Source organism: Acanthaster planci, linkage group LG04 (assembly GCF_054643075.1).
Source record: "Acanthaster planci isolate LZ-2023a linkage group LG04, COTS_SCS, whole genome shotgun sequence".
NCBI lineage: Eukaryota > Metazoa > Echinodermata > Asteroidea > Valvatida > Acanthasteridae > Acanthaster > Acanthaster planci.
Genome location: NC_141780.1, coordinates 1,308,306 through 1,328,377, shown reverse-complemented (window position 1 = coordinate 1,328,377; position 20,072 = coordinate 1,308,306). Strand labels below are relative to the sequence as shown.

Here is a 20,072-nt window from a genome sequence, read left to right as displayed (position 1 = left end):
ACCGTCTCTAGACCTTTTTCTGCGGGTCTCGGACATCAAGGTCTCGGATACAACACCGGTAGAAAGCAAGGGCATCTTACACACCTCTCCGCTCTTCCCGTGCCAACTTGTTACGCAGCTCATACAACAACTCTCGGAGGCTTTCTGTAAATTTCACAAAAAAAGAAAAAAAGTTATATGATGTTCCTTGTCATCAGTGAAATGCATTAATTTAAGAGAAAAAAGGTAAAATTCCAAGACCGGCGGGTAATGGGATGGGAAGATGTCACCAAGTCGGATTCTGACTATAGAGGCAGGATGGGATTTGTTTTTCTTCCTTCTGAACTAACGTCTTTGCTTTCCACCGATTTCCACTGGGGAGAGATGATTCAAGTCAGAAGTTAGCGATGATGGAAAATTTAGAAGACAGAGTCTGAAAGTTGCTGTATGTAGAGCTGCCCTTAGGTGGGCCAGACCCTTGGCACGTGACGTCATCTTTAACTTTCACTACTGCGAATCCAAAATTTTCAAGGCTTAATTTTTTTTTCAATCGTATATTTTTTGTGTTTTTTTTGGGGGGGGGGCTGGGGCTAGACAGCCCGCGATTCTTTCATGTTTCGACAGAACCATTTCCTAATGTATCGGTAACGCTCAGGCCAACATTCTCCTGTGCGCAACGTAACTGCGCACAGGTCGACCGCAGTTGACTCCTGCCTGCTAGAAACACGTCTGAGAAGTTGAATTCGGCCTATTGCTTCAAATGATAATTTCTTAGCACTGACTATTTACTAATGACGGCCTTCCAGTGTGCATCTATCACTCATCGAGTCGGTTTACCACACATTTCAATGAATCCTCACTGCAACTCGCGCAAGACCACATGAGGCGCACTGAAATCGTACGTGTGGATAGACACCTTTTAATTTCTTGTCGACCATCTAGCTCAGTCGCAACTTTGTACTGAAAAGTCAGCCGCCGACTGTTCTATACCATCACCTCGCCTACAGATAACGTTGTTAATATAAATACAATATGCACGGTAATTTCCATACCATCCTTGCTGTCACTGGCACAAACCAAACCGATGCAGATCATCAGAATGAAGATGCAGATGTAAGTCTTCATCTTTAAAGAACTGTGTTTTTAAAAAGAAAACAACCACGATTCGGAAATTTCGAACCTTTCATACGTTTTATTTTAAAGGTTAGACTTTTCCAGAAAGACTTTGCAAATATTCTGCATGAATAAAATAAGGGTTATTTCATTCAGTTCCTAAAGCCTCATCGCCTGAAGCTTATGCACAGCGTTTATAGAGTACCGAAGTGTGACGTCACTGTGAACCAGAAAGTGCAGTGCAAACAAACGGAGTACGCGCGCGCGTTGGTTCACGCGCTGGTTCACGCGCTCATGCCTTTTACACACTAATTGTGCGCGTGACGTAGTCACTTTGGTAGAGCGTACTCGGTTCGCGTGCACTGCACTTTCTGGTTCACAGTGACGTCACACTTCGGTACTTTATACCTGCTGGCTGATTCAGTTAGCAGCGCAGCAGACGTGAAACTGATGCATTATCGAAGGCAGCAGCGTAGAATGTTTATTTTTATTCAATGATTTGACAAACCATCTGTTTCCTTGCTCTATAAGACCCCCAAATCAAACATCACTGAAAAATTGCTTTCACATTACACTATATAGGTAAATTTTGCGGGATACTATCTAATAGAAAGTATGTGCTTGGTAAGGCCAACAACAATGTTTACCCGTTTTTACTTTCAGGCGAATCATAGCAGTTTTGAATCAGCATGTCAGCGTGCCTTGTCACAAATACTTGACCTTCCACGGCAACGAGAGTTACAGTCCTCCATTAGGTTTTCCAAACTAAACTGCACAATAAAATTCCGTGTTAAGGCCAACAATAAGATTTACATGTCAAGTGAAGCGACCCGGCTTTGAATAGTTACGCCTTTTGGTTAATGGTGTCATTTTTCACAAAACCTGCCCTTGCAGTGGTCGTGTGAGGTTGGTGTTCGATCCATACAATCATGGCTGTAATACATAATGATGCGTCCATGTATCCAGGACATTTTCATACATGCTGTATGCACAACAAATGTTGTGGAAAGTCCAACATCGCTTCTCTACAGCAGTGAATTGGGACAGCTTTGAATCGGTTACTGCATTGCTATGGCCGGTTCGTACTTCATACGAAAGCGAAAACGAACGCAACTTTGTGACGTCAGATCAAAATTTGCGTTGCAAAAACGTTGAACCCATTTCAACTCAGGGAAGTTTTGCTGCAACTATTTCGTGACGCCAAATTCATTTCGCTTTCGCGATTCTCTTGAAGTACAAGCCGGCGACTGGATTTGGAGATCAATCCGTACACGTGATACTACATGGTGAAAAGCGATGTGCACGACATTTTCAAAATAAGCTCACAGCCGTGGGCAGCTTCCCCCCCCCACCATCCCGTGCCTGGTTTTTTTTTTTTTTTATTCCCCTGATCATGTTAAGCGGGAAAGTGGGTACTGAGCGAGAACAGTACATTCGATTTTCACAAAATTCGAGTAATAACAATTGCAAAAAGTTACTTAATAAAAAAATACAAAAGGCCCAGCTTGTGAAAAAATACACTGCAGCGATGCGGCAATATCGGGAAAAGGTGAAAGGGCGGATTCCACCCCCGCTGCTTTAAGGAGCATTCTTAACAGGCTAATATCAGTAACGAACTACACAACAGATCACGTTCAGCTCATTCAACACATGTTATTTAGCTCCAGTTATAGGTTCGTGCATCATACCCGTGACGTCATCGAATTAATGTTGGTCGGTCACCTCTTGTTTATTATTGAAACAAATATGAAATCTATACTTGCTTTCCTCTAGCTCTTATAGCTGGGTGACCCACTCAGTGGAATCCACTGGGCCCTGAACACAAACAGGTTTAGGCATTCAAACCTTTACAGGCTTTATATCTATGGTTCATGGTGCGTCGCCGGTGAAGCCGCAGGGGCATAATTTTTCTGATTTATGATTTTATATGGATGGGATTTCAAGCTATTCATGGTGACAGACGACTAAGATGGAAAGCTTGCGGTAAGCACCATGCAATATCTCTTTTTGAGTCTGTGTGGTTCTGATAAGAACCGGAGAGGCTCAACGTTTCGGACAGTGTGCTATGATGATTAGTTATGGGAAGAAATCCAGTTGTGTTCAGAATTATAAAGGTGCTTGGAACAACCTTCAGTTTGCTGCTCTTGGGTTTTTAAAACGAAATACATTGCTTTTCTTTTTATATCCTTTTTTTTGAAAGGGTCATCCTCCGTAAGACGGAGAACACCATGACGTGGGTTGTGAAGTTTTCAGGCGGCTACATAGCGGCATTACGCAGATCAACCATTAACACGCCACTCGTACATGTAGTTGCACATGGGATATTAAGCTAAACACAAACCACTTATTGTAATTTACTCAGTGTGATAACCAACTTACTTTTCTTGAGTTCCTGCTTGTTCAAAAAAGTAGACGTGCTCTTCGTTTCCTCAAAAGCTGGTGTATGGCGCAGTGACTCGGCTGGGGGACACACCCGAGATGGCTGGCCGAGGCCGAATTACCTCAACCTTGACGGTGGTAAATAAAAGACGGGTCTATTATTGCCGACTGGGGGTGGATGAAGTATGGACCTTGAAAACTAGATGCAATTTTGATTAAAATAATGGTGCCAATTGAACCAGTTTACATAAAATCAATATCACGTTGGTGGTGTAGATGGACTGTTCTAGATGGGGGGGGGGGCGGGAGCAGAGGGAACGGAAGCAGAGGGGGCAAGAGTTCCAACAGGGTTGAAGTAGTCCCCCCCCCTTTGCCTACGACACTGCCCGGTGACAGAAAGATACCCTCGGTTGTGCGACACAATGATAACTCAAAGCCTCCCTAAAAACCGAAAAGCCCATTCAACATAGTCAAAATAATTGGAGGGGTCATTCTAATAAGAAAAGGTCGCCAATTGCATTGTTGCTTTATATCTTAATCTCCTTTACGTAAAAGTCGCCATGTACAATGATTTTTCCCCACTTTCTATAGCCCGGATTTAAATTCCGTTCCGGGGCAGAAAAAAGCTATAACGATCCAGGGTTTTACAAGACCAGAATGACCGCGTCGTCCAGTGAACTGTTACAAATTTTAAAAATCTTGTATATTGAGAGATTTAAAACATCTGTTACGTAACCGTTCCAAGCCTTGCCATTATTCGTCAAGCATGGAAAAAGCTGTTCAACCGACCTTGTTCCAGTTCCATTAAACCACAGAAAAGCAGAACGGCCAGCTATGACCCCGAGAAGATAACAGCTACAGAAGTCTTACAATTTCACAAATACTTTTATGGAAGCGGGTTTTGCCATTACACCGGTGTTATGACTGCATGAGCGGACCAGACTTAGGTCAGTCGGTGATGAAAAGGACAAGTGATGCCTAACGCAACTATGCGCCAGTTCTTTTGTTACCGCTCAGTACTGCTTGAAAACCCGTTCAATCCAAACAGAATATTAAAAGAGGCTCTCGGCTGATTTATTAAGTTCCTGGATGTCTGCATTCACTTTTGTACCACCACCGAAGGATGGTTAAATCTTAAAAACCTATCTGATATAGGGCAAATCCAGATCATTTCAGACAAAAACCTACTTCAAAAAATTGCTATCCCCATTTCAATGTTGTCTCATGTTTCCCACAAACGCAGGGCTTAGAATTGATGATGAACGCTTAAAACAATCTGATTTAAAATTTCATGCAGAGATAGTCTGCAACTCTGTTAATCAGAAATTTCATTTCTTAATTTATTTCTAGTCAGCTGGAATTTGCTTTGACATATAAAATTGAAAACGTTAGCAAAGCACTGGTTGAAAAATTATCTGATATTTTAAAATATCTATGTTACATGACTTGGCATTGTAAATTGCTTTGTATTAAAGTCAAACTTTATCAGCCATCCGTAACTAAACCTTGTTTCAGCAAAATTGCATAGAATACACCAAAAGAATAACTCAATTTAATAAATTAGACAACTTGGCAGAGAATTGGTTTTAAATTACTTTATAAAAATTACTTGTTAAATAAAATAAATGTATTTATACTACATAACTTAACATTGTGGATTGCTTGGTAAGGTCAAAATTTTAATTAGCCATCCATAATGGAGCTTTGTTTATCGATATTTCATAGAATACATCAACGATACATTAACTGCATAGACAGTATTTCTCAAAATACAACTTTTATGATCAGGTTCAATTATTCATTACAAAATGCATTTGTATATTTGACATGTCAAAAGACAAATCTTTTCATTACTTTCCTGAACTATTGGTTCTGGTAATGACAATGACTTCATATTGCGTGTGTTCTGCATTTTCAGGTAGTCTGTCCAATCAACTAAGCTGAGGCCAAACCTTGTCGTGGTCCATTTTGCCCTTTTATATTGAGTAATGCATGGTCCACTTCAAGAAATTGTGCCTGAAGAAACCACTCAACTGGCTTGTTCTCCTTTCCCCCTCCAAAAAATTGTCAACGACGCCAAGCTCAGAATGGCCACGATGAAGAAGATACTCCCAACACAGATTGGACACAATGTCTAACTTAATGCAAGATGAGAGACCCTGAAAGTGCTACATGTAAATCATATTTTCATCAAACAGTGTGAATGAGGGCCAGCAGCATGCATAAACTCACTGGCCGAGTTTGGGCAGCTTGTTCTCGTATGTTCATGAACAGCTCAATTTGTTATTCGTGGGTCTGTTGCTCGAACGCCAGGAACGAACAACCAGCTATCGCTGGTAGTTACTGGCAAGCATCATGCAACAGTGGAGACGTCCGCATAGGCCTAGCTACGTTCTTGGAGGTGTAATATTTGGATATCTGGTCTGAATTCTTTTCTATTTAAAGAAGAAATTTTTATTTCTATGGAAAATTATTAATGTTAATTATTGCAAAACTGCAAAATCTCCGGCTTTATAAGCCATCTCGCTTTTTTGCAGCCCTCCGAAATCTCATGAGTTTTTCTGTGTGTTCATGTAAAACTCCAACGAGGAGGTAGTGTGTGATCCTGCTCCGAGACTCAGGGTTCTGGGGTCGTGTTCCCACCGTTCAAGTGGAGAACAAGACACCTGTGTTAAGAACAGGCAGCTGTGACACTGTTTGCATTGTACTCTTCAATATTTGCAAATATAGTCTCTTCAGAACAGTTCTTGTTTGGCTCTTCTAAAACCAAGATTTAAAAATAAGCAGAAAAACTGTCATTACTTTGAAGCCAACTCCCCCAAATTAATAGATTTGTGATGCTAAAGCACTTTGACACTCAGGATTCTAATGACTGGTTTTTAGCAAAGACAAGCAGGTCTGAAGCTCTAACCGCTACTATGGAACCTCTGTCTTTTCAATTATCTGTCTCTTACATGTACCTTCAGCAGAATCCTAAGTTGAATGCAGCATGTGGGCTTAGACAAGACATGAACAATCAGCTCTCAAAATAGATTTTTATTGTTTCATGGCAACAATAATAGCCTATTTATAGCATAAATATCTGTATTCCATTGTTTTGATTTGACTTATGTCTCACAGGTACATTATTCTTCAAGAAGTATCAAGAAAGCAAGAACTGCTACATCACTTATCTGACGGAACTGCTGGCATGTGAAAACATATCCTTCCTGGTTGCTGAAAAGACAGATCTTACAAGACATCAGCTCCTCTTACACACGTTCACTCAATGCTGTCCGTCTCAGGGTTAAACCCTTGCGGATATCGCTCAAAAGAGCACTCCTCTCCTCAGATATGGTGGGCAGATCTGACTGGGCTCTGGGAGTGATGACTGCAACAGAGGGTGGCGGAAGAGGAGGGGGCGGAGGCATGGTGGCTGGGGGCGGAGGCATGGTGGCTGGGGGTGGGGGTATGGTGGCTGGGGTGGGGGGAACTTGGGCAGATGTATAACCATCAGATGCCGAGGGCAGAGAACCGTTATTGACCAGTTCCCCAGACAGCACTGTTTCCGCTTCGTTGCTCTTCAGGGATGTTTCGGAAGATTTACGCTTTGACCTGAAGTACCAGTGACACGGACAAAATGGGACTTGAACATCTCACACCACTTTTGCCAGACATACTCAGTTTTAATACAATGAAATGTGAAAAAATGACTTTAAATTCCACACCCTGACAACAACTTCAAACGTCAACAACTTATGGTTTATAAGCAAATAAAATCATTTTCACCCAAGCGAAAGTTTTGAAACCTTTCAAAAAGTACTAATGTGTTTGGAAGGCAAGACCTGTGGGTAGTAGATAGGGTGTTTTCTTTCTGTCTCACCTTGTGTGTCTGGTTGGAGTGCTTCGTCTGATTGTTGGCGTCTTCAGGATACGTCCTTTCTTGACTGTCTTCAGCAGATTTCTCATGGCAGATGTTAGTCGAATCTGTTCAAATTAGAGTGATAAAAAACCTTAAGATATGGGTACAAGGGGTGAATGAACAAAGGCCTAGCCACTGGGGAAAAATGATGTCAGCAAATGTACTCGTAATTACTGACTGATTTTTGGTCTATTTGTTTACAACAAAATTTTTTTCCTTGTACAAATGATCCAAATAAAGAATTCTTAAGATACCTTTCCGGTAAGTCCTTTGTATTGAAAAATTCCACCTTAAAAGCTGAGTTTTAGAATATTTTTATTAAGTCTTATCTTCTGAGTCTTTTGAAATCTCTATAATAATTCAAAAGGCTAAATGCAGACAGAGTGCCACAGAATCATTCCCAGTGGTAGTGTTTATTAGCTGAAGACAAACATTTGGCCTTCACAAGTTTGATACGAAGGAAGTTGGTAGGAAAAGTAAGCTCCAATTGGCTTCTGAGTTGATTCGTACCTCAGCAGGTGGATTCTTCTCTAGTGCCTTCAGTCTGACGTTTTGGAAAAAATCATGCTCCACAATCTGCAGGAAAGAAAAAGATACAAAGTGTTTTCAATAGAGTGCTCACGACAGAATGAAACCAAGTGGTCATCGTGGTTCTGTTAAACAGAACATTTTCTTTTAAAATGCCTTGCAGTTTCCAGCTATATCATATTTAACTCAAATAGACAAATAAAGGTTTTGAAATAAGAACACACAATGAGTATGTCTATAAACATTGACAGTTTCTAGAATTGGATATTTGAAAATTCCGTTCGATCAAATATTCAAACCTGAAATGATATTCCCACTAAAGCTGAAAACCCCCATGCATCAAAAAGGGGTCTGTCCCCCAGCTGAAGGAGGTTTGGAGTCAACTGATGTGTGATCCTGAGTGGTCATTTTCGATCCATCATTCGGAAACCAAGCTGACGTGGGTCATTTTGATTTGTCTCCCCCCACTTCACAGTGATCCACAGTGCAGATTTTGTCTGCAGTAAGCTTTGGTAGTTACCGACCGTGAAAGCTGTGGCATCTGCATTCTTCAAGTGCTTATTGGCGTCATTTTTGAGATAATAGCTTAAAAGCCTTTGGGCTGGTTTTGGAATCAAAACCCACAGAATTAAAAGAAGAAAATTGGAAAATAAGACATGTCAGTACTGTGACTCTGTTTATGCCTCTGAGGAAGTCCTGATGTTACATAATTACCTCTCTCAAGCTTGGGTAGTCTCCGTTAGCATCAAATATAAACTCAAGAATCTACAAATACAAGAGTTCACATACCACTTGAGTCAGTAACATTACACAAACCCAACAGTCATGCCCTATCACCCATATGACAAATTATGAATATGTAATTACTTCATGTATGAGATTGTAAGGTCAACACAGAGCATAATGTTGATCATAAGAGTGAAATATTTGGAACACCTTACAGTGTCATTACTTTTTCTTTGACAGAAGTGCAATTGGTTAAACAGAACTGAGTGCAATGATCTGATACGAAGTGGACGTCCTTCCTCATAGGTTTCTTCTTTGAGGTTAACCCTACATCTTACCTCAACAACTTGCTGGTGTTTCAACTTCTTGAAGTCAGACCTGTCTGGCATGGCGACAGTATCGTCTAAAGCTGTTCCAGAACCCATCTCATACACCAAATGACCTTGGAATAAGGAAAACAATTAGGTAATGTCATCTTCTTTCACAGCGATGAAAAGCTCTCTTCTGGTCAAGTTGTTATCAGTGAAATATCGACTTTGGACTCAGGTTGTTTTGAGAGGAGCAGTCATTTTTCCAATCGCTTTTGTTCTCATGTTCCATGTTGCTTTTACAATGAATATTTTTTTCTTTTTTTTTTGCTATGGGGTGGGTAGGATGTAATAAGGTGGTGAGATGGGGTAGGGGTGCAGTTGGTTTATGGAGGGTGGGGTAGGGGGGTGTAACAATGAGAGGGCATAGGGGTATGCTTGACAGGTTTGGTGGAGGTAAGATGGGGTCAGTTGGGGTTCATCATGCAATGAACCAAGGTATTAAAATGGAGAAAAGTATACCGTCCATTCATAGCACAGTGAAACAAAAGGCAGAACTGAAATCAAGATTTCTACACCTAAAATATTTCCTGTCCTGCTGATGTGAGTGGCTTACCAAAGGATAGAGTATCATAAGCCTCAGGGATATCCTTGAGCTTCTTGGAGAGTATTGGATAGAGTCTGGAGGTGTGACCTAGGAGGATGTTCTCATAACCTGACAATCTGAGGATGTAGGACGAAGACAACAATGTCACAACGAGCAGTTATCTCTATTGGAAAAACTATATAGAAGGAGTGACAAGCGGAATCTATTGCACAATTTTGAGGTGAAAATACATCTCAACAATGTTGGGACTGTGTTTGACCAATTTGTGCTGACGGTGGCGTCAACAGAAAACAATTTGTCACAAGCACTATGTCAAACATGTGGCAAGTCCTATGTACTGGGTAGTAAGAACACATTTCCTACGGTTCCCATTGGTTTTGTGCAAAACACAGAAGGTCCAAGAAATCTGCAGAGATGTGACCATGTGACTTGGCCATGTGACATGGCCAGGCTCAACTACTGGTCCATAGGATAAGACAACACTGGACAGGAACAAATATCTCCCTAGAGTAAGCACTTGTGATGTCCGACTTGCATGGTTCTAAAACAAAGTCCTTTAATGAGCCAAAGTTCCCTACATGTAAGTCGGGGTCCCAGAGGAAATTTAGCTGTCGCCTGTAAAAAAAAAACATTAGCCACACTTTAGACTGGTTTAATGGCCTACAGATGAATTCGTCTCATAATTAATTACAGGCTACTTTGAATGATGTGTATTCGTGTTCATATCTCAGATAGTGCAGTTCTTTGGTACAGCACAGTTGAGAGTTATGCTTCAGCAGTTTTTAGGCCGGGCTATTCTTTGTTTGTCCCCCGAAGTTGGCTCGGAGAGGACATAAGAAAGGACACTTCAACCCCCCCCCCAAAAAAAACAATCAGGGGGAAAAAATAAATCCAAGTTGACTGTTTGCACTCACTTGCATGTTCCTCTCTCTAGGACAACATTACCAGCTTGTACGTGGCAGTGCTGGGGAAAGCCTCCATCTTGTAGATAGAGCAGCGCCTAGGAAAAAAAAAAGGGTTGAAAATAAACCCTACCCCCCCACAAACTAAGAGTTTTGCAAAGCTGAAGAGATAATTCCAGTACCAAACATTGTGACTGACATTCGGAGTAGTAACATCGGCTTTGCCAAGTCCTTTCACCAACTGCCATTGGGAGGAATGGTGAATCTTCAAGAGGTACTCACCTCCAGAATTTGCCTGCCAAATAACTGGATTTCCTTCAGTGCTAGCCCATGTCCCTTCATACCATACTTGTTGTCCCAGTCTTGATTGGGTTTTTCCTGGAAGGGGGTCCAGAAAAAGTAAGAATACCCACAAAATGATCAAATAACATTCAGAGCCTCAAGTGAGTGCTGGAAAATTAAAAAAATTACTTTTTTCCCCTACTTGAACTTTTTTTTAAATAACAAATACTGTATACTGATTAGATGCAATGACCAATCTTAGACTCTGATCAATGTTCCTAATTGTTTTGAGTTGTAAGCTGGCAAACATACGGCCGGCCATTAATAAACAGTAACGTGACTAACATCGGTAGGGTCATTGCTTTAGACAGAGGGTGTCTAGGCATCGTTTGGACCCGTGAACCAATTTAGACACTTTGTTTGTTACACGAGTCCATTTCAAAGCATGAAACCATAGCAACCTTCAGGTCCTGGTTTTCCCTTCAAAGCAATTGTAGATGCCTTGTTTTCAAATGCTGGCTACATGCTTCAGTAGGGTGCTCCTAAAGAGTTGAGAACTTGCTCTCCGAAATGAAGGCAGCATCCAGACAGGCAATTTATCTTACATGATAGATGTAGTCCTTCAATGAGCCCCTTTTGTTGTATCTCTGAATCAACACTTCCAAGTCTTGTTCTTCCAGCAAATCAATGTCTAGAACTGGCCACAAATACGGATGCTGGAAAAACAGGATACCACAGGCAACAAGTTATAGGAAGTTCTGGCACAAAGCAAGCTTGAACAGTGAGTATAGTTAACTAAAGTTTAACCAATGTCACATGGTCCAACTATCTCATTGACTGGAACCAAGCCTTGAAGCATGTTAGCACTGCTTGTACTCAACAGCCCTGATTAGATTGAGGAGAAATGCGAAAACAAAGGAAGGAAAATAACTGCCATGTGATAATGAATTCATAGTCCGTAATGACAACTGTACGTTGCTGTAATGAGGAATCTGGAGAAAAATCTAGGTCTTTATGTTTGGAAAATATCAAATTTATTCTGTTTACATTGCTATAACAATGTGACACATTTCCTTCCAAACTGTGACGGAATCCTTCTTGTGACAACAGGAAACAGAATATTTGTGATCAGTGATAAGTGAATTGGGGAAGTTGAGGGGAGGGGGAGAGATGGCACATGCCCCGCCCCCACCGTTTCACTTTTTGTTAGCAGGGTACCCCTCCATTTTTTCTCAATAAGCAAAACCATGTCCTGTCTGTATGCTCGACATACCTCCTTCCTTATGGGCGGGTCCCTGCTCCCCCCACCCCCATAGACTGGTTTATGGTTTATTACACATCTAAATACTCCAACAGGTGGAAAGCAGCAAAGAACCTGTGCAAGGCCTGGGACCCAGTGGATGATGGATTAATTATCGAATCTCAACCTGACCAATTTAACACTGTATTTTTAAAAGGCGTTTGAGTGAAAATTAACTTTAATTTCCTCCACAATTCAGGCTGAATTGCGGTTGAAGCTTTGCAGTATTTAGCATATCCGTCTCTCTAAAAATGAATCTGTATATACATACATAGTAATACTAATTTAACATATGTATAAAGTTAATCGAATTCCTGAAATGTAAAGCAAACTTTAAAGAGAAAATAACATCTTAGAGGCAGCATTTGATTTACCTTGACACATTTTAGAAGTTCTCGCAGGACTTTATGAGTGTTACTGCTGAAAGAGATAGAGCAGTTAGTGGCTTTGTTACAAATGCTTAGTAGGACATCTTTACTTTGTGACGAGTAACGTACAAGAAACCAGTGCTTGTCAACACGACTACCTGTAAAAAACAAAAGACAGAAAAATGACTAGAGTTGAAGTTCGCCTGTTGTTGAACTTGTCAGCTGGTCTTTTTTTGGGATTTTTCATAAAGGACTGATGACACTTTCTTATATTAACAAGCTTGCAAGCATTTTATAGTGAAAAATATAGACAAAGTTTGTCTGAATTTGACAATGTTTCACTTTTTACATTACAACTAATGATTTCAGCTCGCTCATGGAGCTTCAGGTTGAGGGGTGTAAGTTCCCCTCCCACTGCGTACCAGAAAAAAAAAAGCAAAAGGAAAATCAACATCAGATGAACGTTAACCCTTCCAATAGCTAAGCCTGCCTCTTGGACCAAACCAGAATCTGCCCAGGGATGTAACCTACATTGCCTTGACATGTTTTGAGAATTCGACACCATTCATAAAACACTACATGATCTCCTTGTTTTAGGTAATTGTGCAAACAAGGACGGTTATTTTTGCAACGACCATGTAGGAACATTACCGTCCTTTAATCTGCACCAGGGATACACCTACTTGGGAAGAGAGCACACAGCATTTTTCAACTTGAAAGGAATTTGACAAATTGTGGCTGGCTTCCCTTACCCATGTCTGGCAGATGTCCTGAAAAGGTGAATTTCCCTGCATGGGCTCGAAGATAAAACTGGCAATTCAGCAGAGCTGACTCTGCAAGAGAAAGGACAGGTCAGAGGTGATTTTTAAAATGACTAAATCTCCACATTTTACCTCAAAAATTCCAAACTGTTTTTGAATGTCCACCTTTGTGACTTCTGTAGCTTTGGAACTTACCAATATTTCCGAAAACCTCGTGCATGCCACGTTACAGTAATTCTCTATTATTTATTTACATTTCTAAGTCTCATTGACTGAAATCAAGCCTTTTTTTCTTGACAGGTGCGCGTCATGTTTTTCTCCTGTGAGGTATACTGGCATTTTCTTTGTAAAATTCTCTGAATGTAAGTTAACTTCCTTCTGGTAATCCAGGAATGCTAAGGAAAATGGAAGTCTTACTAGGGCCTGAAGAGGGATGCAACGTATCAGATCATTGCATGCCTCATGAAGGTGATGAGACCGTCACTAACGAGACCAGTGACAGGTAACATGATAGAGCACCAGTATGGTGTTACGCAGGTTATAGGTTTAAACCCCACTCCTAAATTCCTTGTTCACTGTTATGTAAGAACTATATTTAGGTTAGGAGATCACAAATCTCAGCGGAATTGCAGGTGCATAAAATTGATGACCTACCTCTTATTGTATCTCTTTCCATTTGTTTCTCTTTCTGTAGCTTGGCTGGCAATGACATGTAGTCACGCAGTGGAGCATAATCATATCTAGAACAGCGTCTATACATGTATATTACCCCAAAAAAGTAAAAAATCAGAAAGCTTTTTGGGGGCACAAACATCGCCTCCATGTTTAACTAAAACCAACCACAAAACACGGTAACAAAATTGATTCAATTTATATCAGCGAAAGAAGTTACACGTAGCATTGCTCCTTTTTGGGGTAACTATTCCTCAGCTCCCTTCTGTAACAGCCACATGTCCCTCAAAAAAAGCTCCATACTGTTATGGTGTCCCTGAACATGTTTTGATAATAATGGAATTTCCAGAACCAACAGAAATATGACAATGCCTAGCTAAGTTTCAACCAATTATACATGTACATTAACATTCCATGGAGTCCTATGAAAAGTTATTGAAAGGAATCCTGCCCTTCTGCTCTGTGACCACAAAAAGGCTGCAAATTACGTGTGGCAGGGTAGATTTGGGGGCAGTTACACTAAATTGAGACTTAACAATATGAAGTATGGCTTTCAGTACATGCAACTATATCATTATTCAGATTTGCAACTTAACATATCTAATAACTAATTGGACAGTCCCATTGATAAAACTGGTTTATGTATACATTAGTCCAGTGACACACACATCCTGGTTGTGTGTGCGTGTTCATGCACTATACTGATTGATGTTATCAAGTATCAGACCATAATTCAAAGGTAAGTGTAAAGGTTCCATGGTGTACAAACATTTTAAATAGCTCAGCAGTTTTGACTGGTTAACCATCAGCTAGCTTTTATCAGGAAATCCTTCACTACCTTTATTCCTCTACTTTGGATAAACATCAGTGTTGGTCTGTGGATAAAAACTAACGGTTGAAATTGTGCTGATTCCAACTTCGTGTGGCTTCATCTCAAGAGAATGATTTGTAACCCCTAAAATTTATACCAACAAGACAAGTGGCTAGGTGTGTAGCTGTGTGTATTTATAATAGCCTAGACTTAGATGTGCCTATGGACACTGTATAAAACTGCAGAAATAATTCAAAAGATGAAAGCATGAATTCAGGGCGCAAATTACAGAAAGGCCCTAGAATCTTTGAGAGGTTCTAAAATGATGAAAAAGCAAGGAACATAGACATCAAACAAAACTTGGCCGTTACCACACCCAAATCAATCATGGAGTTAAAACAACACATCTGTATGTTTACTACACTTCATGGTACACGTCACAATTCTTAACACAAATCAGACAAACAAAATCAGCAATTCGGTTCCCTGGCAGAAAAATCTCAGGGCCAGTTAATATTTTATAAACCTACCTGTAGCAGAGGACAGCAATTACAATAATCAGAACAATCAACGAGAGGCCAGCGAGTCCAATGATAATAGCGACCTGGAGATGAATGGAAAGGATAGAACAAACATCACCCAAAGACCACAGAGATCAAATAAACTCCCCCTTCCTTTGGATGAGTAACAGCGGCGTAAAATAAGTTGATTCAAGGACACACATGTACGTACGTGCACGTAGAAATACATGTACTCCATTGAAACAAACCAGTTAAGTACTTTTAAAAATCAGCTGCCTTGAATGTTTTATTGTAAATTTATAATTGATACTCTGCTTACTTTATATTCTTAGCTTTCGTTACTCATATTATTTCAATTATTCTTAGTATTTTTATCTATAGATATGTAGTTTTACCAGGTTCCATTTTAATTCTCTTTTTCTCTTGTCTTATGATTGTTCACTGGGACTCTTGGGAGAACAGTTTGTTTTTTTACAAACTGAATGAGTCACCCAGTATAAATAAGAAAAAATAATAACCAGTTAATTGGATGAAAACCTGCATGTACATGAATGTGTAAGAACGTTAACATTGTCACAAGGCCATTTGAAAAATGTTTGTCTTAATGAAGGAATTCATCTCTATTTAGTGCAGTTTTGGTTTCCTATATTCAATGTTCATAGACAAGAAAGAAAGTTGGTTTATTTTAGTCATGACAGGCCATCTATTGAGGGGGTCTGCTTAAATTCTCGCTTAAGGATGCCAAGTCAAAGGAAGATAGGCAGAAAAAGAATCAAAATGTAATTGTCTTAATTTGTTATTAATGACACAGAGTTTTATTTCACATGAACTTTTTGGGGTTCAAATGTCCAGGCTTGATTACTGTTAAAGTACGATTCAAATCTTTATTCCTGTTAGATTTCTGATAATTCCCACTAATTAATTAATTAACCAGTTCAATTTCTTCATTCCTTCATTCCCCAATGCCAGGCAGGTGTGCGACTGTGGACTCGGCCTTCCAGACAGCACCTGATAAAGAACAGTGTGCGGAGTAGAGAGCATAACCCAGGTGGAAAACATACAGTATGAGTCACCACACAAACAGACAGCCCTTGCACAACACATGTGCTTTACCTGAAACTTTCACGATCAAGATGGTGACATGTAATAATTATTCACTCCAAAATCACTGACCCAGTATTCATCAAGTCGAATCAGATGAAATACGAGATTGAGAAAGTACGACGACTACAAATTAGCTATTACAATGTAAAAAGTTAGTTTTCGTTGAAAAAGGTTGATCGCAAAATACTCTGTGGTGCCCACACTGGAGGGAAGAGTTTATCACACTGTCTTTGTGGGCGTTTGTTATACATCGTACATTTCTAAGGGGCTGGGAGACTGTCAATAAAATATGGTGACTCTTAAAACATGTTTCAATACATGTTAATTTCCCTGATGCGAAATGTAAGAATTTTTGTTCGTGCATACAGTGTATATTTCCTATTTTCTAATGTAATAACCTGTACATGTACGCCAACAATGTTTCAGTGAAATGAAAACACTCCAATGTTTCTGTTCCATTATGATTGAATTTCGTTTTACCAAAACTTGATCTTTTTGTGCTAAAATCAAACATTTATCATATCAAGCAGAGTCGATGCTAAAGACGAAGCCAAGATTTTTGAAAACATTTCCACTCCAGTTTACAACAGATTAATCTTTGACAATGTGCAATGTGAAGTGCGCCAATTAAGAAAGACTTTCATGATCAGTTAACTGCCCTATTCATGCTATTTGATCGATATTATCCTGCAGGAAACCTTTGACTTAACAGTGGTACAATAAGCAGTCACAACAATGAGCAGCTGCATTGCAGTTCTTCTTCTATGTTTTTTTTACCAGGATCATGATACATTTGTTTTCCCCGTTTTTATGACTTTTAATGTTGTATGATGTGTGATCTGCTTGTCGTACGGTATTGTATAACTATAAGTAAGCTTTTTAAATTTATTATGTAGTTAAGTATCAACTACATTGATTTTAGATTTTTTTTTAAATGTTCGTTTTATGTGTGTAAAAAGGCCAAAGGAATTTCCCTTTAAATAAAAAAAAAATTCACCATCCACCCAGTCCGAGTAACTTGAAGACTATGCATCGCCTATAATTACATTTGGACCTACTGCCGTGACTGCCGGACCATGTCCTATTATTTTGAAAGAGGCGACACGGTCCAACGACTCCAAGTTACTGGCCAACAACCTTGGACAAAATGCTTAACAATGACAATAACCGATATCATTACCCAGTAGTTCTCTTCCCAAAAGTTCGCCATTTTCCTTGCTCTAAATAAACGTTTTCAGCAACAAAAGACATTTATTCAGCAGACGTCTACATGGTTCCTCGATATTCGCTTCGTGAATAGTGCCAGTTTACGGTTCATCATGCATGGAGCGCATTCACGTGACATGTAATTCCAGAGGGCGCTATAAACAGCTCTGAGCAGAGTGGTGAGGTCCGTGCATGGGGATTGTTACATGTACATGTACGTTCAGTCTCCTGTGGAATTAATTTCTAATTTAATTAGTTTCTTAATGCCTGTGTTTTCTGAGAATCAGCTTCTGCATACCATCACAGAACCACGAAGAAAAACATAAGGCGCTATTTATGAAAATGCTTCACAGTTAAAGTCATCAGCAGATATTTATGCGTAGATCAAGATTGCTGAAACATAGCGATTTTGAATTAAATGACAGCCGAATGGTGTCGGAAAAGTAAAATTATCCCTGAAGGAATTCTGATATTTCCTTCAGTTCAAATACGAAACACAAATTTAATTATAATATCACACCAACTTTGAGTTAATGAATGCAAATAACGCTTTGTACACAAATTTAGTTTTCTGAATATTAACTGGTAGCAATAAGACAGGCGTCGGCCCACGAAGGTCATGCAGTAAATTTTGTGCGACTTTACGGACACAAACTTGACGGTGACCGGAAACTGAAGCTGCAGGTGTAGCAATACCACGCTCATGGACAGTAATGTTGGTACCAGAAGGGTGGATCTAAGGTAAGGGGTTCAAGAAATACTCCGGTAAGTGCTTTTTGAGGGGCGGAGGATTCCCTTCCCCTAAAGGAGCATTTCTTTTTAATTATAGAGAAAACGGTGATTTTTTTTTTATTTTATTTCATTTCATTCCCAAGATGTTATATGCACCATTTGCAGGTGTACCTCAAAGGAGCCCCCATTACTAAAGAACTTGAATAGCCCTCTCTATTGGTCACGCTAGAGTCCCAAAATATTTCGTGGGAAAAAATGCGAGAAAACCTGACCTACGTTGTCGTTGAGGGCGCAGTTGCGTCCGAAAGAAAACAAGAAGGGTGCACCACTAGAAATAAATTCCCATAGACAGAAGTGATAAATCCCCATACTTCACAAATATTTTAAAAATACCCACAACTCTCACAGGTGTTCAGGCTGCACAGAAAAAGGATGTTCCACATGTCCTCTTTCATTTTCCTTTCAATTTTCGGGGGGTTGACCGATGAATTTTTGAGAAATTTTCACCAGAAGCAGACCACCCCTAAAATGCAGAAAATGTCCCTGTCCAGAAAAGTAGCCATTTTGAAAAACCATCCCTCGGCGAAATGGCTCAAATAGTGCCATTTTCAAACTCGATTGCATCCAAATTGCTCAGAATTGGAAGTCCTGAGTCCGGCCCAGAGGTTCAGTCTCATATTTCTTCAATTCCTCAGTTCCATGGCTCTCAGGACCCTCTAATATAGAATATTTTGAGTCTATAACTTTTATTAATGAGCTCGACGGCCATATTTCTGGCCTAAATACGAGGGTGCACCCAGAAGGGGGGGGGGTTGGACTGGGATTTACTCCCAAAAGAGCTCATGATGGTCAACCCCTCCCCGGTTGCGCCACAGAGGGACGGCAATTTTGCAGTTTTATTAGAGTTAGTAGTTTTTAAAAGTAAGGCCTAGGTGTGTATTTTATCTTCGTTTTTCCGAAAAAAAACCCCAAAAAGTGGGGGAGGGGCTCATGTCCACGGTTGCACCATTAAGGGGAATGACCGTGACTTTTCCGCAGCGTCAAAAACTTCGGTATTTCTATTCTTTTAGAGCGAGACACGGGGGAGGTTTCAATCCCAGTTCGTTTAAGTATACTAGTAAAGAGGGGCCCAAGATATTTCACTGTATTCCGGGAATGCATGTAAGAGTTGCTAGTACGCTTTGATCACAATCCTAGGTGGATCGAGGAATATCCTTGCTAAGAAACGGATCAAAGGTTTTCGTGCGCAGTGCAGGGAACCGCGAGTTGTGTGATCTTTTATGTGAGAAACTAAGGGGAGCCATTTTGATTTGGAAACTGTAAAATTGAAAATAATTCGATCATTACGCATGTCAGCTGAGAATGGTTTCGTATGCACTTCAGATCCTTAAAAGTTGGAAAACAAATGGCTGCCTCGGCCTAAGTGGCGTAAGTAAATCTGTTTGGGGTATAGGAATAACTATGGTGAAAGGCAATCCAGTAGAATCCGTTCGACCGACTGCTCTCTTTATACCCAGCAAGAAATGAGACCGAGGGGTACCCCCCCAACATGTCCAATTCCTATACACATTCCAGACTATTGTTACTTAACACATGCCCCCCAAGATGTCTGAAAGGAATTCCCCAGGTTCCTGCGAGACAATGACCAACACAAGCAGGGGGGGTTCTCTCTGTCTCGTACCTTGCTGCATATGGCTCTCTTTTCCTAGAAAGGAAAAAAATGCTTTTTTGTCACCTGATAAAAAGGAGCCTGAGGAATTCCTCCGATTTCCGAAATATTCAAACACATGTAGTCCGAATTCGTTGTGCAGGTGATGGTACCCATGGTATCCACGTACGTATGTCACATGTACATGTACCTCGGGCATTATT

At 40.2% G+C, this 20,072-nt stretch overlaps 1 protein-coding gene and 2 long non-coding RNA genes across 5 annotated transcripts in view; 1 reads left to right on the top strand and 2 right to left on the bottom strand.

The window, feature by feature from the left end:
- Positions 1 to 3,623, bottom strand: part of LOC147799280 (uncharacterized) — a 4,824-nt gene extending 1,201 nt beyond the window's left edge. The window contains exons 1-3 of one of the 2 annotated variants that reach the window (XR_015424986.1): positions 3,472 to 3,623; positions 1,032 to 1,114; positions 85 to 144 (exon numbers count right to left, since the gene is read on the bottom strand). This is a non-coding gene — a long non-coding RNA (uncharacterized LOC147799280). Of the gene's footprint in view, positions 1 to 84; positions 145 to 1,031; positions 1,115 to 1,739; positions 1,799 to 3,471 lie in introns of those variants that run through there. The other variant, XR_015424985.1, reaches the window with a different exon arrangement.
- LOC110982112 (uncharacterized) overlaps positions 1 to 13,810 on the top strand; it is a 25,309-nt gene extending 11,499 nt beyond the window's left edge. The window contains exons 2-5 of the long non-coding RNA XR_015424987.1: positions 8,867 to 9,091; positions 11,406 to 11,506; positions 12,991 to 13,244; positions 13,455 to 13,810. This is a non-coding gene — a long non-coding RNA (uncharacterized LOC110982112). The remainder of the gene's footprint in view (positions 1 to 8,866; positions 9,092 to 11,405; positions 11,507 to 12,990; positions 13,245 to 13,454) is intronic.
- On the bottom strand, positions 4,542 to 20,072 carry LOC110982109 (slowpoke-binding protein-like). 2 transcript variants are annotated; one of them, XM_087135394.1, is made up of 14 exons: positions 19,936 to 20,072; positions 15,168 to 15,241; positions 13,809 to 13,906; positions 13,146 to 13,226; positions 12,400 to 12,551; positions 11,331 to 11,441; positions 10,726 to 10,821; positions 10,456 to 10,541; positions 9,551 to 9,657; positions 8,965 to 9,068; positions 8,615 to 8,665; positions 7,883 to 7,948; positions 7,334 to 7,437; positions 4,542 to 7,065 (listed from the first exon to the last, which is right to left on the bottom strand). In XM_087135394.1, the coding sequence occupies exons 1-14, from the start codon at positions 20,023 to 20,025 to the stop codon at positions 6,723 to 6,725; spliced, it is 1,563 nt and encodes a 520-aa protein (XP_086991520.1). In that variant the 5' UTR covers positions 20,026 to 20,072; the 3' UTR covers positions 4,542 to 6,722. The 2 variants fall into 2 exon arrangements, with proteins under 2 accessions (XP_086991520.1, XP_022095983.2); XM_022240291.2 differs by lacking the exon at positions 19,936 to 20,072 and adding an exon at positions 17,443 to 17,600.